We start from the raw sequence: 16,660 nt of genomic DNA, 5'->3' as shown, positions 1-16,660 counted from the left end.
TACAAAATTAGCTGGGCGTTGTGGTGCACGCCTATAATTCCAGCAGCCTGGGAGACAGGCATAAGAATGGCTTGGGTCCAGGAGGCAGAGGTTTCAGTGAGCTGAGATTGTGCCACTGGACTCCAGCCTGAGTGACACAGTGAGACTAAAACAAAAACAGAAACATACCCCAAAGCAATGCTGGTATTACACAGATCTCAAAACCCAGAGAAGTTTGATAGCTCTTCATTCCCTAGTACATCGCTGATGACTCATTGTTACCAGTTTGCAGCTGATCTCAAATGCTCACAGAGCTCTCTGGGATACTAGGAGAGAATATCCTAAGTTTGTTTTTGTTTTTGTTTTTGTTTTTGTTTTTTTGGAGACGGAGTTTCCCTCTCATTACCCAGGCTGGAGTTCAATGGCGCGATCTCGGCTCACCGCAACCTCCGCCTCCTGGGTTCAGGCAATTCTCCTGCCCCAGCCTCCTGAGTCACTGGGATCACAGGCACGCGCCACCATGCCCAGCTAATTTTTTGTATTTTTAGTAGAGACGGGGTTTCACCATGTTGACCAGGATGGTCTTGATCTCTTGACCTCGTGATCCACCCGCCTCGGCCTCCCAAAGTACTGGGATTACAGGCTTGAGCCACTGCGCCCGGCCATTTTTTTTTTTTTTTTTAAGACAGAGTCTCGCTCTGTCACCCAGGCTGGAGTGCAGTGGCACCACGATATTGGCTCACTGCAACCTCTGCCTCCTGGGTTCAAGTGATTCTCGTCTCAGCCTCTCAAGTAGCTGGAACTACAGGCCTGTACCACCACGGCCAGCTAATTTTTGTATTTTTTGATAGAAACGGGGTTTCACCATATTGGACTGGCTGGTCTTGGACTCCTGACCTCGTGATCTGCCCGCCTCGCTAATTCAAAGTGCCGGAATTACAAGTGTGAACCACTGTGCCCGGCCTATTCTTAAAAGATTTTTTTTTTTTTAAGGGAGCTAGTCAAACTCTGGCTCTGAAACAGTGTTGGATAGTTTTGACAATGGCAGATCACAGGTCAAAGCTCCCAAATTGATATCTCATGTCAAGATACCCCTGCTGCCATCACTAGATTTGCATTTCTATTACATGGTGACCAAGTTTACTCTTTTTTTTTTCTGTTAACCAGAACTTGCTAGTGGGCATGTATCCTTGCTACAAGTCACTGTCACCTCTGGTTCTAGCAATGGAGCAAAGTGGTAATATGAAAATTCCTAGGTTTTTGGCCTGAGCAAAAGGATGGGTAAAGGCAGATGACAGGTGGGGAGAAGGGTGGATAAAGGTAGATGACAGGTGGGAGAGGAGCAGGGAGAGTTTTAGGCAAAAGAGCTAGCATGTCAAGGTCTACATTTGGGAGTATGGCACTTTTAAGGTAATAAGTGAGCTCTGGAGAAATGCCTTACCTTAGGACATAGTATGTGGGCAACTGAGGAGGTTTAAGAACCAAGGGCCACCACAGGAGGCCCCCAGAGATTCATCTAGAGAACAAAGCCCTATGGGATTCCCACATCTCAAAATGTTGCCTTCATTCATCCATTTCAGTAAACATTTAGCAGTGTAGGACTAGCATTGTTTGAAGAGGGATGGCCTGGATTTGGAGATCTAAATGTAACTAGAGAAAACATTGGCATCCTGGGTTGTGTGGTGGGAACTACTCCCAACAGGTAACTCCCTGCCAGAGTCTGCAAACTGACATCTTTTTTTGTAACATTCATATCATATGGAATAACTTTTTTTTTTTTTTTTTTTTTTTTGAAGATGGGGTTTCACCATGATGGCCAGGCTGGTCTTGAACTCCTGACCTCAGGTAATCCACCCACCTGGGCCTCCCAAAGTGCTAGGATTATAGGCCTGAGCCACCGCACCCAACCACTTTTTTGTTTGTTTTTTTAAAGACAGATTCTTGCCCTGTCACCCAGGGTGGAGTGCAGTGATGCGATCTTGGCCCTGTGCAACCTCTGCCTCCCAGGTTCAAGTGATTCTCCTGCCTCAGCCTCTTGAGTAGCTGGGACTACAGGCCTCTGCCATCACACCTGACTAATTTGTGTATTTTTTTGTAGAGACAGAGTTTTACCATGTTGGCCAGGCTGGTCTCAAACTCCTGACCTCAGGTGATCCACCCATCTTGGCCTCCCAAAGTGCTGGGATTACAGGTGTGAGAGAATCACATTTTATACTCCCTTCAAAGTACAAGTGTGTGAAGGACCCATTGTTTTAATCCAAGAGTGTAAGGATGATTTCAAACAAATGACACCCTTTACAAATCAACAAGAAACTACATAAATTAAAAAATTTATTTTGTGGACACTTCCCATTTACTCTCTGATTTTAGAAAATGGTTAGTCATGGCCAGGCGTGGTGGCCCATGCCTGTAATCCCAGCACTTTGGGAGGCCAAGGCGGGTGGATCACCTGATGTCAGTTCAAGACCAGCCTAGCCAATGTGGTGAAACCCTGTCTCTACTAAAAATACAAAATTAGCCGGGTGTGCTGGTGTGCAACTGCAATCCCAGCTATTCCAGAGGCTGAGGCAAGAGAATTGCCTAGAACCCGAGAGGCAGAGGTTGCAGGAAGTTGCAGTGAGTTGAGATTGCACCATTGCACTCCAGTCTGGGGTACAGAGTGAGACTGTCACAAAAAAAAAAAAAAAAAGCGACTAGCCTCTTGTATGTGTATTTCATTCATGTTTATAAAATTACAGCTTGGCTATAATACAAGCATTTGTTTTCTTTTCATCATTTGCTCATATTACAAACGACACAGTCTTCTTCCATTGTCCTTTGGGGGTGCAGTTAGATGTCCCCATTCTGGTATGGGCAGGCCAGGGTGCGGATGCTGCCTTTGTTGCATACCAACTGTAGCTCTGGCATGTAAGATGGTAAAAAGAAACAAAAAACCACCACTTGCACAGGACTGTTGTGAGGATTAATGAGATAGTGTCAGGTTAAGTGCTCCATAATTGGACGTTGCTGTTTCTGAGTTTATCAGGAAATCTCTTATCACGAACAATTTGTCTCCTTAATCTTTTTTTTTTTCCTTTCCTGCTTCAATATGCTTCTGACAAACGCATACTCCTGGTGGGCTAGGCGGTTGGATCTTGGCCCCTTCTCTAAGGCTTTTCTTGCAGGTTCCATGTGCTTATTTATGGGCGGTGCAAAAGTAATTTCGGTTTTTGCCATTAAAACAAATTGCAAAACCGCAATTACTTTTGCGCCAACCCTAATATATGCTCCAGGCTGAGCTGGGAGGCGTTGGGGTGCACACAGGGAGAGTAGGATAGGCTGGCCGCCGGCCCCGCAGGGTCATCACAGCCAACGGTCATGAAGGGAGTTGGAGTAGGGGGAGGCCACACAGGGCAGGAAGAGGGGAGGACAAATGGGGTGCACATGGGGACCGTGGCGATGACATAGAATGGACAGCCAGTTAAAGTCTAGGCCCACTTAGGCGATGAAGGGCAGGTGAAGAAATCCCCCGTTCCATCTTCCTGCAGTTCTCCCTTGGGGCGCCCCCATCCTATCCTGCTCTGTACCGGGCGGTTCCTGGTGGGCCCGCGATCAAGATGAGGCCTCTGAGCCTCCCAGAAGTGACTCTGAAGTGCGCGCAGCGGACCCCGCGGTTCCCAAGCATCCCCTAGGGTGGGTGGAGGAGCTGGGCGCCCCCGTGCGGAGAACGGAGGAGGGGTCCGCGCGGTAGCCGTTGGAAACGAGGTTGGCGGCGGGGCCCAGCTTGTGGGGCTCCTGGACCCACGTCCAGGTCTCAGGGGCGGGGCCCGCTGCCGATTTCTAAGGGCCTGGCTGTGTTCCTGAGGTCACAATCAGGGATCTTTGCTTTCGTCCATCCCCTCCTGGAGAAAGAACGCAGCTTCTAACGCCTTCTCCTCGGCTGGGCACCTTTCTTGGAAAGCTCTGCCTACCATTACCCTTGTACCTACCCTCTCCTCTCTTCCTTTCCTGAAGTGACTGCCCGTCTCTTGCGTGGTACTGCGAGTGTGTCGAGATTTTGGCGCTGCAGCAGCATCGGAGATTGGATCCAGCCCATGGAGAGGTCCCCAGAGTCCATTTGTCTGTTCCCAGGGCAGGGGCTTCGGAGAGCAGTCGGGGAGGAGCTGACCTAGCCGGCTGATCTTCGTGGCTTAGACAAAATTTAGAGTTAATTCGTCCTTCCAACCATGCTCTCATATCAGAGGGTCAAGATTAGTCTCACACTTAAAAGCGTTCTGGTGCAAGACTAGTGACTTTTTTCCCTCCCTCCTTTTCTTCCTTCCCTTTCTCTCTCTCTCTGTCTTTTTTTTTTAGACAGTGGCTTACTCTGTTGCTCAGGTTGGCGTGCAATGGCACGGTCATAACTCACTGCAGCCTCGACCTCAGCCTCCTAAGTAGCTGGGACTACAGGCCTACAAAACCATCCCCAGCCAATAATTTTTTTTTTTTTTTTTTTTTTTTTTTTTAAGAGACAGGGTCTCACTATGTTGCCCAGGCTGGTCTCAAACTCCTGATACTGAGCTATTCTCTCTCCTTGGCCTCCCAAAATGCTAGGATTACAGGTGTGAGTCACTGTGCCCGGCCATGACTTTTTTTTTCTTCTTGTTTAACCTGAAGCTCTATCTCATGTCAGTAAAGCCTGCAGCTAATGTTCCTCTCTCACCGTGTGGAGCAAATCTGCAGGAGTGCTGTCATAGCTCTATTGTGAGGATCTGTTCTACCAGCACCTGTTAACTTGCCTGGCATTTGGAGAAGCTAGGTAAATGTTGTATGAATGAATAAATGAATGAACCCAGCCAAGTATGTTCCATGAACCAAGTACAAGGAGAAAAGTGGACTCTTGTCTTACTCACACTCTTCCTTGTTAGGAAACGTGCATTTTTCTACCCAAGTCATAAACTCCAAGAGCGGGTACAATGAGCAGGTCATCCCATCTGTTAAGAGAAATGGAAGTTAAATGATTCATAACATTGGGATTTCAATCTGCTGTCCCACCATTATCAGGTGTATGGCCATTTAAAGAAAATGAAGTTGGGTCCAGGCATGGTGGCTCATGCCTGTGATCCCAGCACTTTGGGAGGTTGAGGCATTCGGATCACTTGAGGTCAGGAGCTCGAGACCAGCTTGGCCAATATGGTGAAACCCTGTCTCTACTACAAATAAAAAAATTAGCTGGGTCTGATGGCGCACACCAGTGGTCCCAGCTACTTGGAGAGGCTGAGGTGGGACAATTGCTTGAACCCGTTAGGTGGAGATTGCGGTGAGCTGAGATTGCGTCACAGAATTTCAGCCTGAGCGACACAGTGTGACTTCATCCTCTGCACCCCCCTTCAAAAAAAAAAAGAAAAAAGAAAGAAAATGAAGTTGGATTCTTTATTTGGGGAGCAAAGATTTAGATAATCCACAGCATGGACTTTGAAATGGCTTATGTTTAGGGGATTTTCTTTTATTTAGTCTCTGAATTATGTGATCAGGCTAATTTTTAATGTAAATACTTATTAAGTAATATTTAGGAGATGCTGAGACTAAGTTGAAAGAAAACCTACGCCCTACACACCATGAACCTAGAGTTTAGAGTTGTGTTGGAATAGTGAACTATGAAGGCTGTTGGGACAGTAGCAATGTTGAAATTCATAAGAAGAGATCATTGTGAACTTGATATTGACCCAGAATGCCTTAGAAGGTCTGGGTTAGGCCTTGAAATTATGTACAAGGAGAAGGGAATCGGGTGTTATTTTATTTTTTAAATTTTATTTCCTTTTGAGAGAGGGTCTTACTCTATTGCCCAAGCTGCAGTACAGTGGCCTGATCACAACACACTGCAGCCTTGATCTCCTGGGTTTAAGTGATCCTCCTGCCTCAGCCTCCTATGTAGTTGGGACGACAGGTACGAACCACTATGATTAGCTAATTTTTAATGTGTTAATATTTAATTAAAACTTTTTTAAAAAAAGAGGATTGGAAATGATTTATTTCCAAGATTCATGATTGCAGACAATGTGTGGTCAGCAAGTGATTGTGAAGCAAATCTGTTTTCTCCATCTGACTTGGAACGCAGAAACACTGATGATGGGAGTGTAAGTTCATTGGCTTGATCCATTTACACTGGATATTACTAGTGATATCAATGTTATCGTGAATAACATCACAGCATGTAAATCCTAGTTATTATAAACATCACAGCGCTATTTCATTAAATATCATAGTGTGTAAACATTGGATATTAGTGATATCAATGATATTATGAATAATATCACAGTGTGTAAATGCTGGATATTATAAATATAACAGCAATATTTCATTAATATCAGTGTGAAATACTGGCTGTTAGCAGTATATATCACAGTGTGTTAACACTGTGTGTTAATGCTGGATATTAGGAGTTATATCGGTGATGTTATGAACAATGTGACAATATGACAACACTGTGTTAACACTGGATATCCGTAGTAATATTGCTATTATCAATATTATTGCAGTGTATTAGCACACTGTTTTAACATTGAACATCACTAGTAATGATGACATTATGAATACTGTCACGGTGTGTTAACACTGTATATCAGTAGTTATATCGATAATATTATGAATACTAAAACTGTGTTAACACTATATCAGTAATATCGATGATATGAATACTATCACAGGGTGTTAACACTGGATATCAGTAAAATATCGATGTTATTATGAATACTGTCACAAAGTGTTAACAGTGAGTATCAGTAGTATTATTGATGATACTGTGAATACTATCACAGTGTGGTAATGATGGTATTATGAATACTGTCACAGTGTGTTAACACTGGATATATCAGTAGATATATCAATGATATTACAAATAGTAAAACAGTGTGTTAACACTGGATATCAGTAGTAATATCAATGATATTAATACCATCACAGTGTGTTAACACTGGATATCAGTAAAATATCGATGTTCTTATGAATACTGTCACACAGTGTTATCACTGGATATCAGTAGTAATAGCGATAATATTATGAATACCATCAGTGTGTTAGCACTGGATATCAGTAGTAATATTGATGATATTGTGATTAGTATCTCAGTGTGTTAACACTGGATATCAGTAGTAATACTGATGATATGAATACTGTCACAGTGTGTTAACACAATTAACACTGGATATCAGTAGAAATATCGATTATATAATAAATACTATCACAGAATATTAATGTGGGATATCAGTTCTAATATTGATGATCTTATAAATATATATATAGTATATATATTATTAAAATAATAGTGTTGGCCGGGCGCGGTGGCTCAAGCCTGTAATCCCAGCACTTTGGGAGGCCGAGGCGGGTGGATCACGAGGTCAAGAGATCAAGACCATCCTGGTCAACATGGTGAAACCCCGTCTCTACTAAAAATACAAAAAATTAGCTGGGCATGGTGGTGCGTGCCTGTAATCCCAGCTACTCAGGAGGCTGAGGCAGGAGAATTGCCTGAACCCAGGAGGCGGAGGTTGCGGTGAGCCGAGATCGCGCCATTGCACTCCAGCCTGGGTAACAACAGCGAAACTCCGTCTCAAAAAAAAAAAAAAAAAAAAAAAATAATAGTGTTAACACTAGATTATGAATATAATAGTGTTAATACTACTAACTATATTTTTAATATGACAGTGTTAACACTGCATTACTAATATAATGGTGTTAATATAATATAATATAATGGTGTTAATACTTTATTATGAAACACTATATTGATGATCTTATAAATACTATCACAGTGTGTTAACACTGGATATCAGCAGTAATATCAATAATATTATGAATACTATCCCAGTATGTTAACACTGGATTTTCAGCAGTAATATTGATGATATTATGAATACTGTCCCAGCATATTAACACTGGATATCAGCAGTAATATTGATGATATTATGAATACGATCCCAGTATGTTAACACTGGATATCAGCAGTAATATCGATGATATTATGAATACTACCCCAGTGTGTTAACACAGTGGATTAACACTGGATATCAGCAGTAATATTGATGATACTATGAATACTATCACAGGGTGTTAATACAGTGGGCTAATGCTGGATATCAGCACTAATATTGATGATATTGTGAATACTATCACAAATACTATCACAGGGAGTTAATACAGTGGGTTAATGCAATGTTAACACAGTGTATTAACACCCTGTATATCAATAGTAATATATTGGATATTATGAATAATATCAGAGGGTGTTAACCCAGTGTGCTAACACCCTGGATATCAGTAGTAATACATTGGATATTATGAAAATATCACAGTGTTTTAACAACAGTGGATATCAGTGGTAATATCATGGATATTAGGAATAATATCACAGTGTGTTAACACAGTATGTTAACACTGGATATTAGTAGTGGTATCATGGATATAAGGAATAATATCACAGTATGCTTTCACTGGACATTAGTAGTAATATCATGGATATTATGAATAATATCATGGTGTGTTAACACAGTGTGCTAACAGACACTGGATATTATGAATATCATAGATAATGTGAATATAACAGTGTTCTAACACTGGATATTATTAATATCATCGATATTGCCACAGTGTGCTAACACTGGACATTATGAATATCATATATATTAATATCATAGTGTGATAACATTGGATCTTATATCATAGATATTATTAATATTACAGTGCATTACACAATGTGCTAACACTGGATATTATATAAATTATTACTATCACAATGTGCTAACACAGTGTGCTAACACTGAATATTATTAATATTATAGATATTAATATCATGGTGCTAACTGAATATTATAGATATTATCACAGTATGCAAACACTGGACATTATTAGTATTGTAGATATTATCAAGTCACAGGGTGCTAACACTGGATTTTATTTATTTATTTTATTATTATTTTTTTTTGAGACGGAGTTTCGCTCTTGTTACCCAGGCTGGAGTGCAATGGCGCGATCTCGGCTCACCGCAACCTCTGCCTCCCGGGTTCAGGCAATTCTCCTGCCCCAGCCTCCTGAGTCGCTGGGATCACAGGCACGCGCCACCATGCCCAGCTAATTTTTTGTATTTTTAGTAGAGACGGGGTTTCACCATGTTGACCAGGATGGTCTTGATCTCTTGACCTCGTGATCCACCCGCCTCGGCCTCCCACAGTGCTGGGATTACAGGCTTGAGCCACCGTTCCCGGCCAACACTGGATTTTATTAATATCATAGATACTATTAACACATCACAGGCTGCTAACACTGATATTTTTAGTATCATAGATATTAATATCTCAGTGTACTAACACTGGATATTATTGTCACAGATAGTAATATCACAGTGTGCTAACACTGTTTATTACTAATATAGATATTAGTAATGTCACAGTTGTTAACACAGTGTGTTAACTCTGGATATTATTGTCACAGATATAAGTAATATCACAGTGTTAACACAATATGCTAACACTGGATATTATTGATATAGCTATTAGTAATATCACAGTGTGCTACTATTAATAGTGTTAATACTATTAACACTGTATTATTACTATAATGGGAGTGTTAGGTTAATAATATAGTGTTATATGTTATATATTATATATATTATTAAAATAATAGTGTTAACACTAGATTATGAATATAAGTGTTAATACTACTAACACTATATTTTTAATATGATAGTGTTAACACTGCATTACTAATATAATGGTGTTAATACTTTATTATGAAACACTATATGATTATTATAGTATCGATACTATCAACACTACATTAATAGTGTTAACACCGTATGATTAATATAATAGTATTAATACTGTTAACACTATTAACATAATAGTGTGAATACTACATTTTTAATAGAATAGTGTTAATACTATATTAATAGGATTGTGTTAATCCTAGTAACACTATATTATTATTATTATTATTTTTTGAGACAGAGTCTTGCTCTGTCACCAGGCTGGAGTGCAGTGGCGCAATCTTCGCTCACTGCAACCTCCGCCTCCTGGGTTCAGGCAATTCTTCCGCCTCAGCCCCCCGAGTAGCTGGGACCACAGGCGCATGCGCCATGCCCAGTTAATTTTTTCCTATTTTTGGTAGAGACGGGGTTTCATCGTGTTGGCAGGAAGGTCTTGATCTCTTGACCTCGTGATCTGCCCGCCTCAGCCTCACAAAGTGCTGGGATTACAGGCGTGAGCCACTGTGCAAGGCCATAACACTATATTATTAAGAGAATCATATTAATCATGTATTATTAATATAATAATGTTAATACTAACACACTATATTATTAATATAATAGTGGTAATGCTATTAACACTATATTATGAATGTAAGTATTAATACTATTAACATTATATTAATAATATAATAATGTTAATAGTATATTATTAATATACTTGTGTTAATTCTGTTAGCACTATATTATTAATATTATTATTGTTCCCATTTTACAGTTGAGAAGCCCAGGACCCAGGAGACACAGGAAATTTATCCAAAGTCCCCACGCTGGTAACGGTAGAGCTAGAGTTTGAATTCCGATCCCTCCGCCCTCTATTCCTCCGCCCCCACCCGCCCATAGGCGAGGCGGGTGCTGTGGGCAGACGCCAGGCCCAGGTTTTCCCCCCCTCCACCCGCCAGGGGGCAGCAGGTAGAGAGGGCTGAGCACGCGTCTCCGCAGAGCTGGAGCTCGGCCCGGAGGCCCAGACTCAGCGGGCTCTGCGCTGGGGACTCTGGGGCCAACGGAAGCTCCAGGAGCGCGGTAGAGCTTGGAGGGGCGGGCGAGGGTCCCACCATGACCTGCCTGGAAGGCAGCCCAGCCCCGGGACGCGAGACCCCTACAACAGTGCCGCAGGTGGCGGCGGGGGTAGGGGGGAGACCAGTAGCGGTGCGAGCAAGGTGGCCCCACAGGTTGGGAGGGGAGAGGATGTGGGGAAGTCCCCCTATCCACCCAAGGCTGAGCGTCACCTAACTGGCTGTGGGCCCCCGCGGGGCAGGGGCTGGGGACGGATGGCCAGGTTAGGGCTCAGCTTCGGGTCTTGAAAATGTCCCTATGGCTTTGGGGCCACGGAAGGGCGGAGTCCTGGGCATTCAGGAGAAAGGGTCTAAGAGGATCGTCAGCAGGAAGGAACCTCTGACCCCACTCTGGGTCAATGTGCAGCCCAAGTTGCCACAAATTACTGGAGGAAACAGTGGGAATGGAAGGTCTCTTTCCCATTCCAACCCAGGATGCACTTTAGGTCGCCTGCTTCCTTTATCCCCAGGGCAGCTACCGGCTTTCCTGGGAGGTGCCAGGGCCTGGAAGGTGCGGGGCTGCAGCTCAGGCGCTGGAGGGGGCTCGGGGTCCAGGAACCTCCTGCCAAGCCAGTGGTCCTCAGATGCTGGTCCAGGCACCACCACGGAGTACACAGCTCTTCTTACCTCCTGGTGTTATGGGTCCTTTAAAAAATAATAATTTGGTCAGGTGTGGGGGCTCACACCTGTAATTTCAGCTTTTTTTTTAGACGGAGTTTTGCTCGTGGTACTCATGCTGTTGTTCACCAGGGCGGTGTGGGATGGGGCGATCTCGGCTCACCGCAACCTCCGCCTCCTGGGTTCAGGCAATTCTCCTGCCTCAGCCTCCTGAGTTGCTGGGATTACAGGCACACGCCACCATGCCCAGCTGAATTTTTGTATTTGTAGTAGAGACGGGGTTTCACCATGTTGACCAGGATGGTCTCGATCTCTTGACCTCGTGATCCACCCGCCTCGGCCTCCCAAAGTGCTGGGATTACAGGCTTGAGCCACCGCGCCCGGCCTTAATTTCAGCTTTTTGAGAGGCCAAGGCAGGCGGATCACTTGAGCCCAGGAGTTGCCTGGGCAACATAGCAAGACCCCGTCTCTAAAAAAAAAAAAAAAAAAAAAAAAAAAAACCATGGCTCAAGAGTTCTGACTAAAAACAAAAAACAAAAAACAAAATATCAGCCAGGTGTAATGGCATACACCTGTAGTTCTAGCTACTTGGGAGGCTGAGGTGGGAGGATCGCTTGTGCCCAGAAGGCATGATTGCACCACTGCACTCCAGCCTGGGTGTCACAAGAGCCTATATCAAAAAAAAAAAAAAAAAAAAAAAAAAAAAAATTTGCCGAGCGTGGTTGTTTACACCTGTAATCCCAGCACTTTGGGAGGCTGAGGCGGATGGATCACGAGATCAGGAGTTTGAGACCAACCTGGCCAACATAGCGAAACCCCATCTTTACTAAAAATACAAAAATTAACTGGGCATAGTGGTGCACGCCTGTAATCCCAGCTACTCAGGAGGCTGAGGCAGGAGAATTGCTTGAACCCTGGAGGTGGAGGTTGCAGTGAGCCGAAATCACGCCATTGCACTCCAGCCTGGGCTAAAAACAAACAAAAAAATTGAATAAAAACCAAACCAGTGATAGTAGATAAGTTGTATTGTTTTAAATGCCCTTGGCAAAATCAAAAGTTGGCAGTCCTATATTCCCCCATTCTCTCTCCTTTTCTCACACATCTACATGCGTATGAAAAAGCATTCTCTGGATCCACAGAATTTCAGACTGGAGAATCACTGAATTGAACTGCTGGCCACTGGTGGCTGGAGAGGCTGGCCTGACAGTCCCACCTGTGCTATCACTTTTCTCTTACGCAGGTGTTGCTGACGTTGGAGGACTAGGACATGAAGGGATTCTCCTGGGTCATAGTCCCGGCCTTGACCTCCCTAGGCTACCTGCTCATAGTGGTGGTCTCCATCTTTCCCTTCTGGGTGCGGCTCGTGAACCAGGAGTCCCACGAAGTCTTTTTCAGTGGTCCGTTTGAGAACTGCTTCCATGTCAAATGCTGGAAGCCTCGGCCCTTATCCAGTAAGGAGGGATGGAGGCAGGGATGGGGAAGAGGGAGATGGGGCCAGTATGGGGACAGAGGTGGGGGGTGAAAGAACAGAATCTGGGCAGAGAGGACAAAATCTGATTAGCTCAGGGCTGGACATAGTGGCTTGCACTTTGGGAGGCCAAAGTGAGAGGATTGCTGAGGCCAGGAATTTGAGACCAGCCTGGGCAACATAGCCAAACCCTGTTGCTACAAAAATGAAAAACAAAACAAAACAAACAGCTGAGCATGGTGGTATGTACCTGTAGTCCCAGCTACTCAAGAAGCCAAGGTTGGAGGGCTCCCGCTTAAGCCCAGGAGTTCAAGGCTACAGTGAGCTGTGATCAGGCCACTGCACTCCAGCCTGGGGGACGGAGTGAGGCCCTGTCTCCAAAAAACACAAAAAATTAACCAGGCTTGTTTAACACAGGGTAGACCCTGGGATATCTGGGACTTCAACAGTAACTTTGACTCCTGGTTCCACTGCCAGCTGCCCACTCTGCCAGCTTGGGAGGGTGTGCAAACTCATTTTCACACGGCTCTGCATCATGCCAGCAGTTGGAGAACAAATCACCCTGTTACCAGACTCTGGCTCTGCTAATTTTGGTTTGTTTCACTACTCCTGTTGTTGTTGTTGTTTTTAAAGATGGGGTCTCCCTCTGTTGCCCAGGCTGAAGTGCAGTGGCATGATCATGGCTCACTGTAGTCTCTAACTCCTGGGTTCAAGCGATCTTCCCACTTCAGCCTCCTGAGTAGTTGGGACTACAGGTGCACACCACAGCTCCCAGATAATTTTTAAATTTTATGTTTTGTAAAAACAGGATCTTGCTCTGTTGTCCAGGCTGGCATGATCATAGCTCACTGCAGCCTCTACCTCCTCGGCTCAAGTGATCCTCCTGCCTCAGCCCCCCAAGTAGCTGGGACTACAGGTGTGCCCTACCACGCCCAACTTTTTAAATTTTCTTGTAGAGATGGGGCCTTACTATGTGGCCCAGGCTGGTCTCCAACGCCTGACCTCAGGCAGTCCTCCCACGTCAGCCTCCCAAAGTGTTGAGATTACAGGCATGAGCCATCACACCCAGTCTCACTCCTGTTAACTAGGAAAATTAAATAAGGGTGTGGAGACTCTCTCAGAGTTCAGAACATTTTGACCTCACGAAGTTCTAATTTTCCACAGGTGAGTTATTTCAGGGTAATCAATACAGGTGTGATTCTCCACATTTGCACGTGCAACAAATTTTATCATGAGAGATTGATTTTGTGTTACTTTTTAAAACCACCATTTTCCCCTAGTGGATGATACATGGTTTTCCAAATTCACATAATAATATTTGTTAAGGCCAGGCATGGTGGGTCACACCTGTCATCCCAGCACTTTGGGAGGCCAAGATGGGAGGATTGCTGGAGCCCAGGAGGTTGAGGCTGCTGTGAGCTATGATGGTGCCACTGCACTCTAGCTTGGGCCGCAGAGCAAGACCCTTTTTCTACAAAACATAAAAATAAAAAAAATTAGGCAGGTGTGGTGGTGCATGCCTATAGTACCAGCTACTCTGGAGGCTGAGGCAGGTGGATTGCTGGAGCCTGTGAAGTCGAAGTTACAGTGAGCTGAGATCACACCACCATACTCCAGCTGGGGTGATAAGGCGAGACCCTGTTTCAAAAAAAGAAAAAATATTTATTAAGAACTGATGATTTCAGTGTCTGACATTGTCAATTTAATTTTTTTCATATATTTCTATGTCATTGGGAATCAAATTGTGGGGCCAGAGCATTCCTGGGGCCAAAGTGGCATGGTCACAACCTTGGTCCCAAGGCCATGCTTTGGGACCCGAGGGTGGTGGCGGGTCCGGGGGCCAGCTCTGTCCAGGCTTTGTGGGACTCTGTCCTTTTTGGGTCAGGGTTCTCAGCTTCAGCCCTGCTTCTCCCTCCCCTGCAGTTTACATCCTCCTCGGCCGGTTTTTCCTGCTCTCTGCAATTATCCTGGCTTTCCTCACCACCTTCTTCATGGTTCCCTTCGCAGCCAAGTTCTTCCCGAGGACCTGGAAGCAAAACTTTGTGTTAGCCTTCATCAGCTTCCTCACAGGTGTGGAACAGCCAGGTGATCCCTGACCTTTGCCAGGGCCTGGGGAGGAGGAGTCCAGAGAAAGCGGGGTGCTCAGTCTCTGTGATGTCAAGAGAGGCATAATTTTTCTTTATAGAGACAGAGTCTCACTCTGTCACCCAGGCTGGAGTGCAGTAGTGCATTCATAGCTCACTGCAGCCTCGACCTCCTGGGCTCAAGTGATCCTCCCACCTCAGCCTTCCAAGTGGCTGGGACTGCAGGCATGCACCACCTTAAACGATTTTTTTGTTTTTGTAGAGATGGGGATCTCGCTATGTTGCCCAGGCTGGCCTCAAACTGCTGGTATCAAGCGATCTTCCTGCCTCAGCCTCCTAATTGTTGAGATTACAGGCATGAGCCGCTGCACCTGGCCCCTTTTGACATTTATAAAGGGTGACCCAGGCTCCATCCTGAGAGGCTCCCAGGCAAATGGTGGAGGTAGAGCACAATGCAGTAGGAAAACTGAGTTGCATTTAATCCAAAGTGTCAAACCCAGAGGGTGCAACCTGAAGTGAGCTAGGGGCAGATGCAGAGGGTGCTAGGAAAGGGAGTTCTGATGATAGTTCCCTGGGAGGTGAGGCACATGGGCTTTCAAGATGAGTCGGAAAGGAAGGAGGGACAGGCCTGTAGGGTGGGAGATTTTTTTTTTTTCCAGAGAGGGGCCAAGGATGAAGGAACTTCCAGGCAGGAGCTACAGGGGGTGAAGTTTGGAGGGAAGGCAGGCAGCATGGGAGAAGAGCCAGGGTGCCTCCCTATAACCCTGCAGCGGCCTGCGCCCTCCTGGCCTTGGTGCTGCATGCCCTGGAGATCCAGGCTCTGCGGATGAAGCTCAGCCACCTGCAGTTCTCCGTGCTATGGCCTTACTACGTGCTGGGCTTCAACATCTTTCTGTTCATAGTGGCTGGTGAGTGTCCAGGGAACAGTGCCCTGCTTCTCGTCCTCGGTCTGGATTTAGGAGCCTGTCTTGTGGAGGCCCTCCCTTTGGATTCTCTAGAGTCGCACTTGTTCTAAACTGCAGCTGCCAGCTACACATGGCTATTTAACTTGAGTTAATTAAAATAGTTATTGGCCGGGCGTGGTGGCTCACAGCTGCAATTAAAGTACTTCAGGAGTTTGAGGTGGGCGGATCACTTGAGGCCAGGAGTTTGAGACCAGCCTTGCCAACATGGCCAACCCCACCTCTACTAAAAATACAAAATTTAGGGCTGGGGGTGGTGGCTTACACCTGTAATCCCAGCACTTTGGGAGGCCGAGGCGGGTGGATCACGGGGTCAGGAGTTGAAGACCAGTTTGGTCAAAATAGTGAAACTGCTTTTCTACTAAAAATACAAAAATTAGCCGGGCGTGGTGATGTGTGCCTGTAATCCCAGCTACTCAGGAGGCTGAGGCAGAGAACTGCCTGAACCCAGGAAGCAGAGATTGCAGTGAGCTGAGATTGTGCCACTGCACTCCAGCCTGGGCAACAGAGTGAGACTCCATCTAAAAAAAATTAGCCAGGCATGGTGGCACATGCCTGTAATCTCAGCTACTTGGGAGGCTGAGGCAGGAGAATTGCTTGAACCCAGGATGCAGAGGTTGCAGTTAGCTGAGATCACATCACTGCACTCCAGCCTGGGTGACAGAGCAAGACTCAGTCTCTAAAATAAAATAAAAACTTATGAATTCAGTTCTTCAATCATAGTAGCCACATTACCA

At 45.0% G+C, this 16,660-nt stretch overlaps 1 protein-coding gene across 1 annotated transcript in view; it reads left to right on the top strand.

The window, feature by feature from the left end:
- The window catches only part of TMEM225B (transmembrane protein 225B), a 38,881-nt gene that overhangs the window by 19,840 nt on the left and 2,381 nt on the right, over positions 1–16,660 (top strand). Inside the window, exons 2-4 of the mRNA XM_032266533.1 lie at positions 12,650–12,860; positions 14,801–14,947; positions 15,732–15,869. Coding sequence (XP_032122424.1) covers positions 12,677–12,860; positions 14,801–14,947; positions 15,732–15,869 — 469 coding nt within the window. The 5' untranslated portion in view covers positions 12,650–12,676. The remainder of the gene's footprint in view (positions 1–12,649; positions 12,861–14,800; positions 14,948–15,731; positions 15,870–16,660) is intronic.

Source organism: Sapajus apella, unplaced genomic scaffold (assembly GCF_009761245.1).
Source record: "Sapajus apella isolate SASKATOON/1434 unplaced genomic scaffold, GSC_monkey_1.0 scaffold159, whole genome shotgun sequence".
Classification (NCBI taxonomy): Eukaryota; Metazoa; Chordata; class Mammalia; order Primates; family Cebidae; genus Sapajus; species Sapajus apella.
The sequence above is the reverse complement of the archived record's forward strand: the minus strand, read 5'-3'. Positions and strand labels throughout refer to the sequence as shown.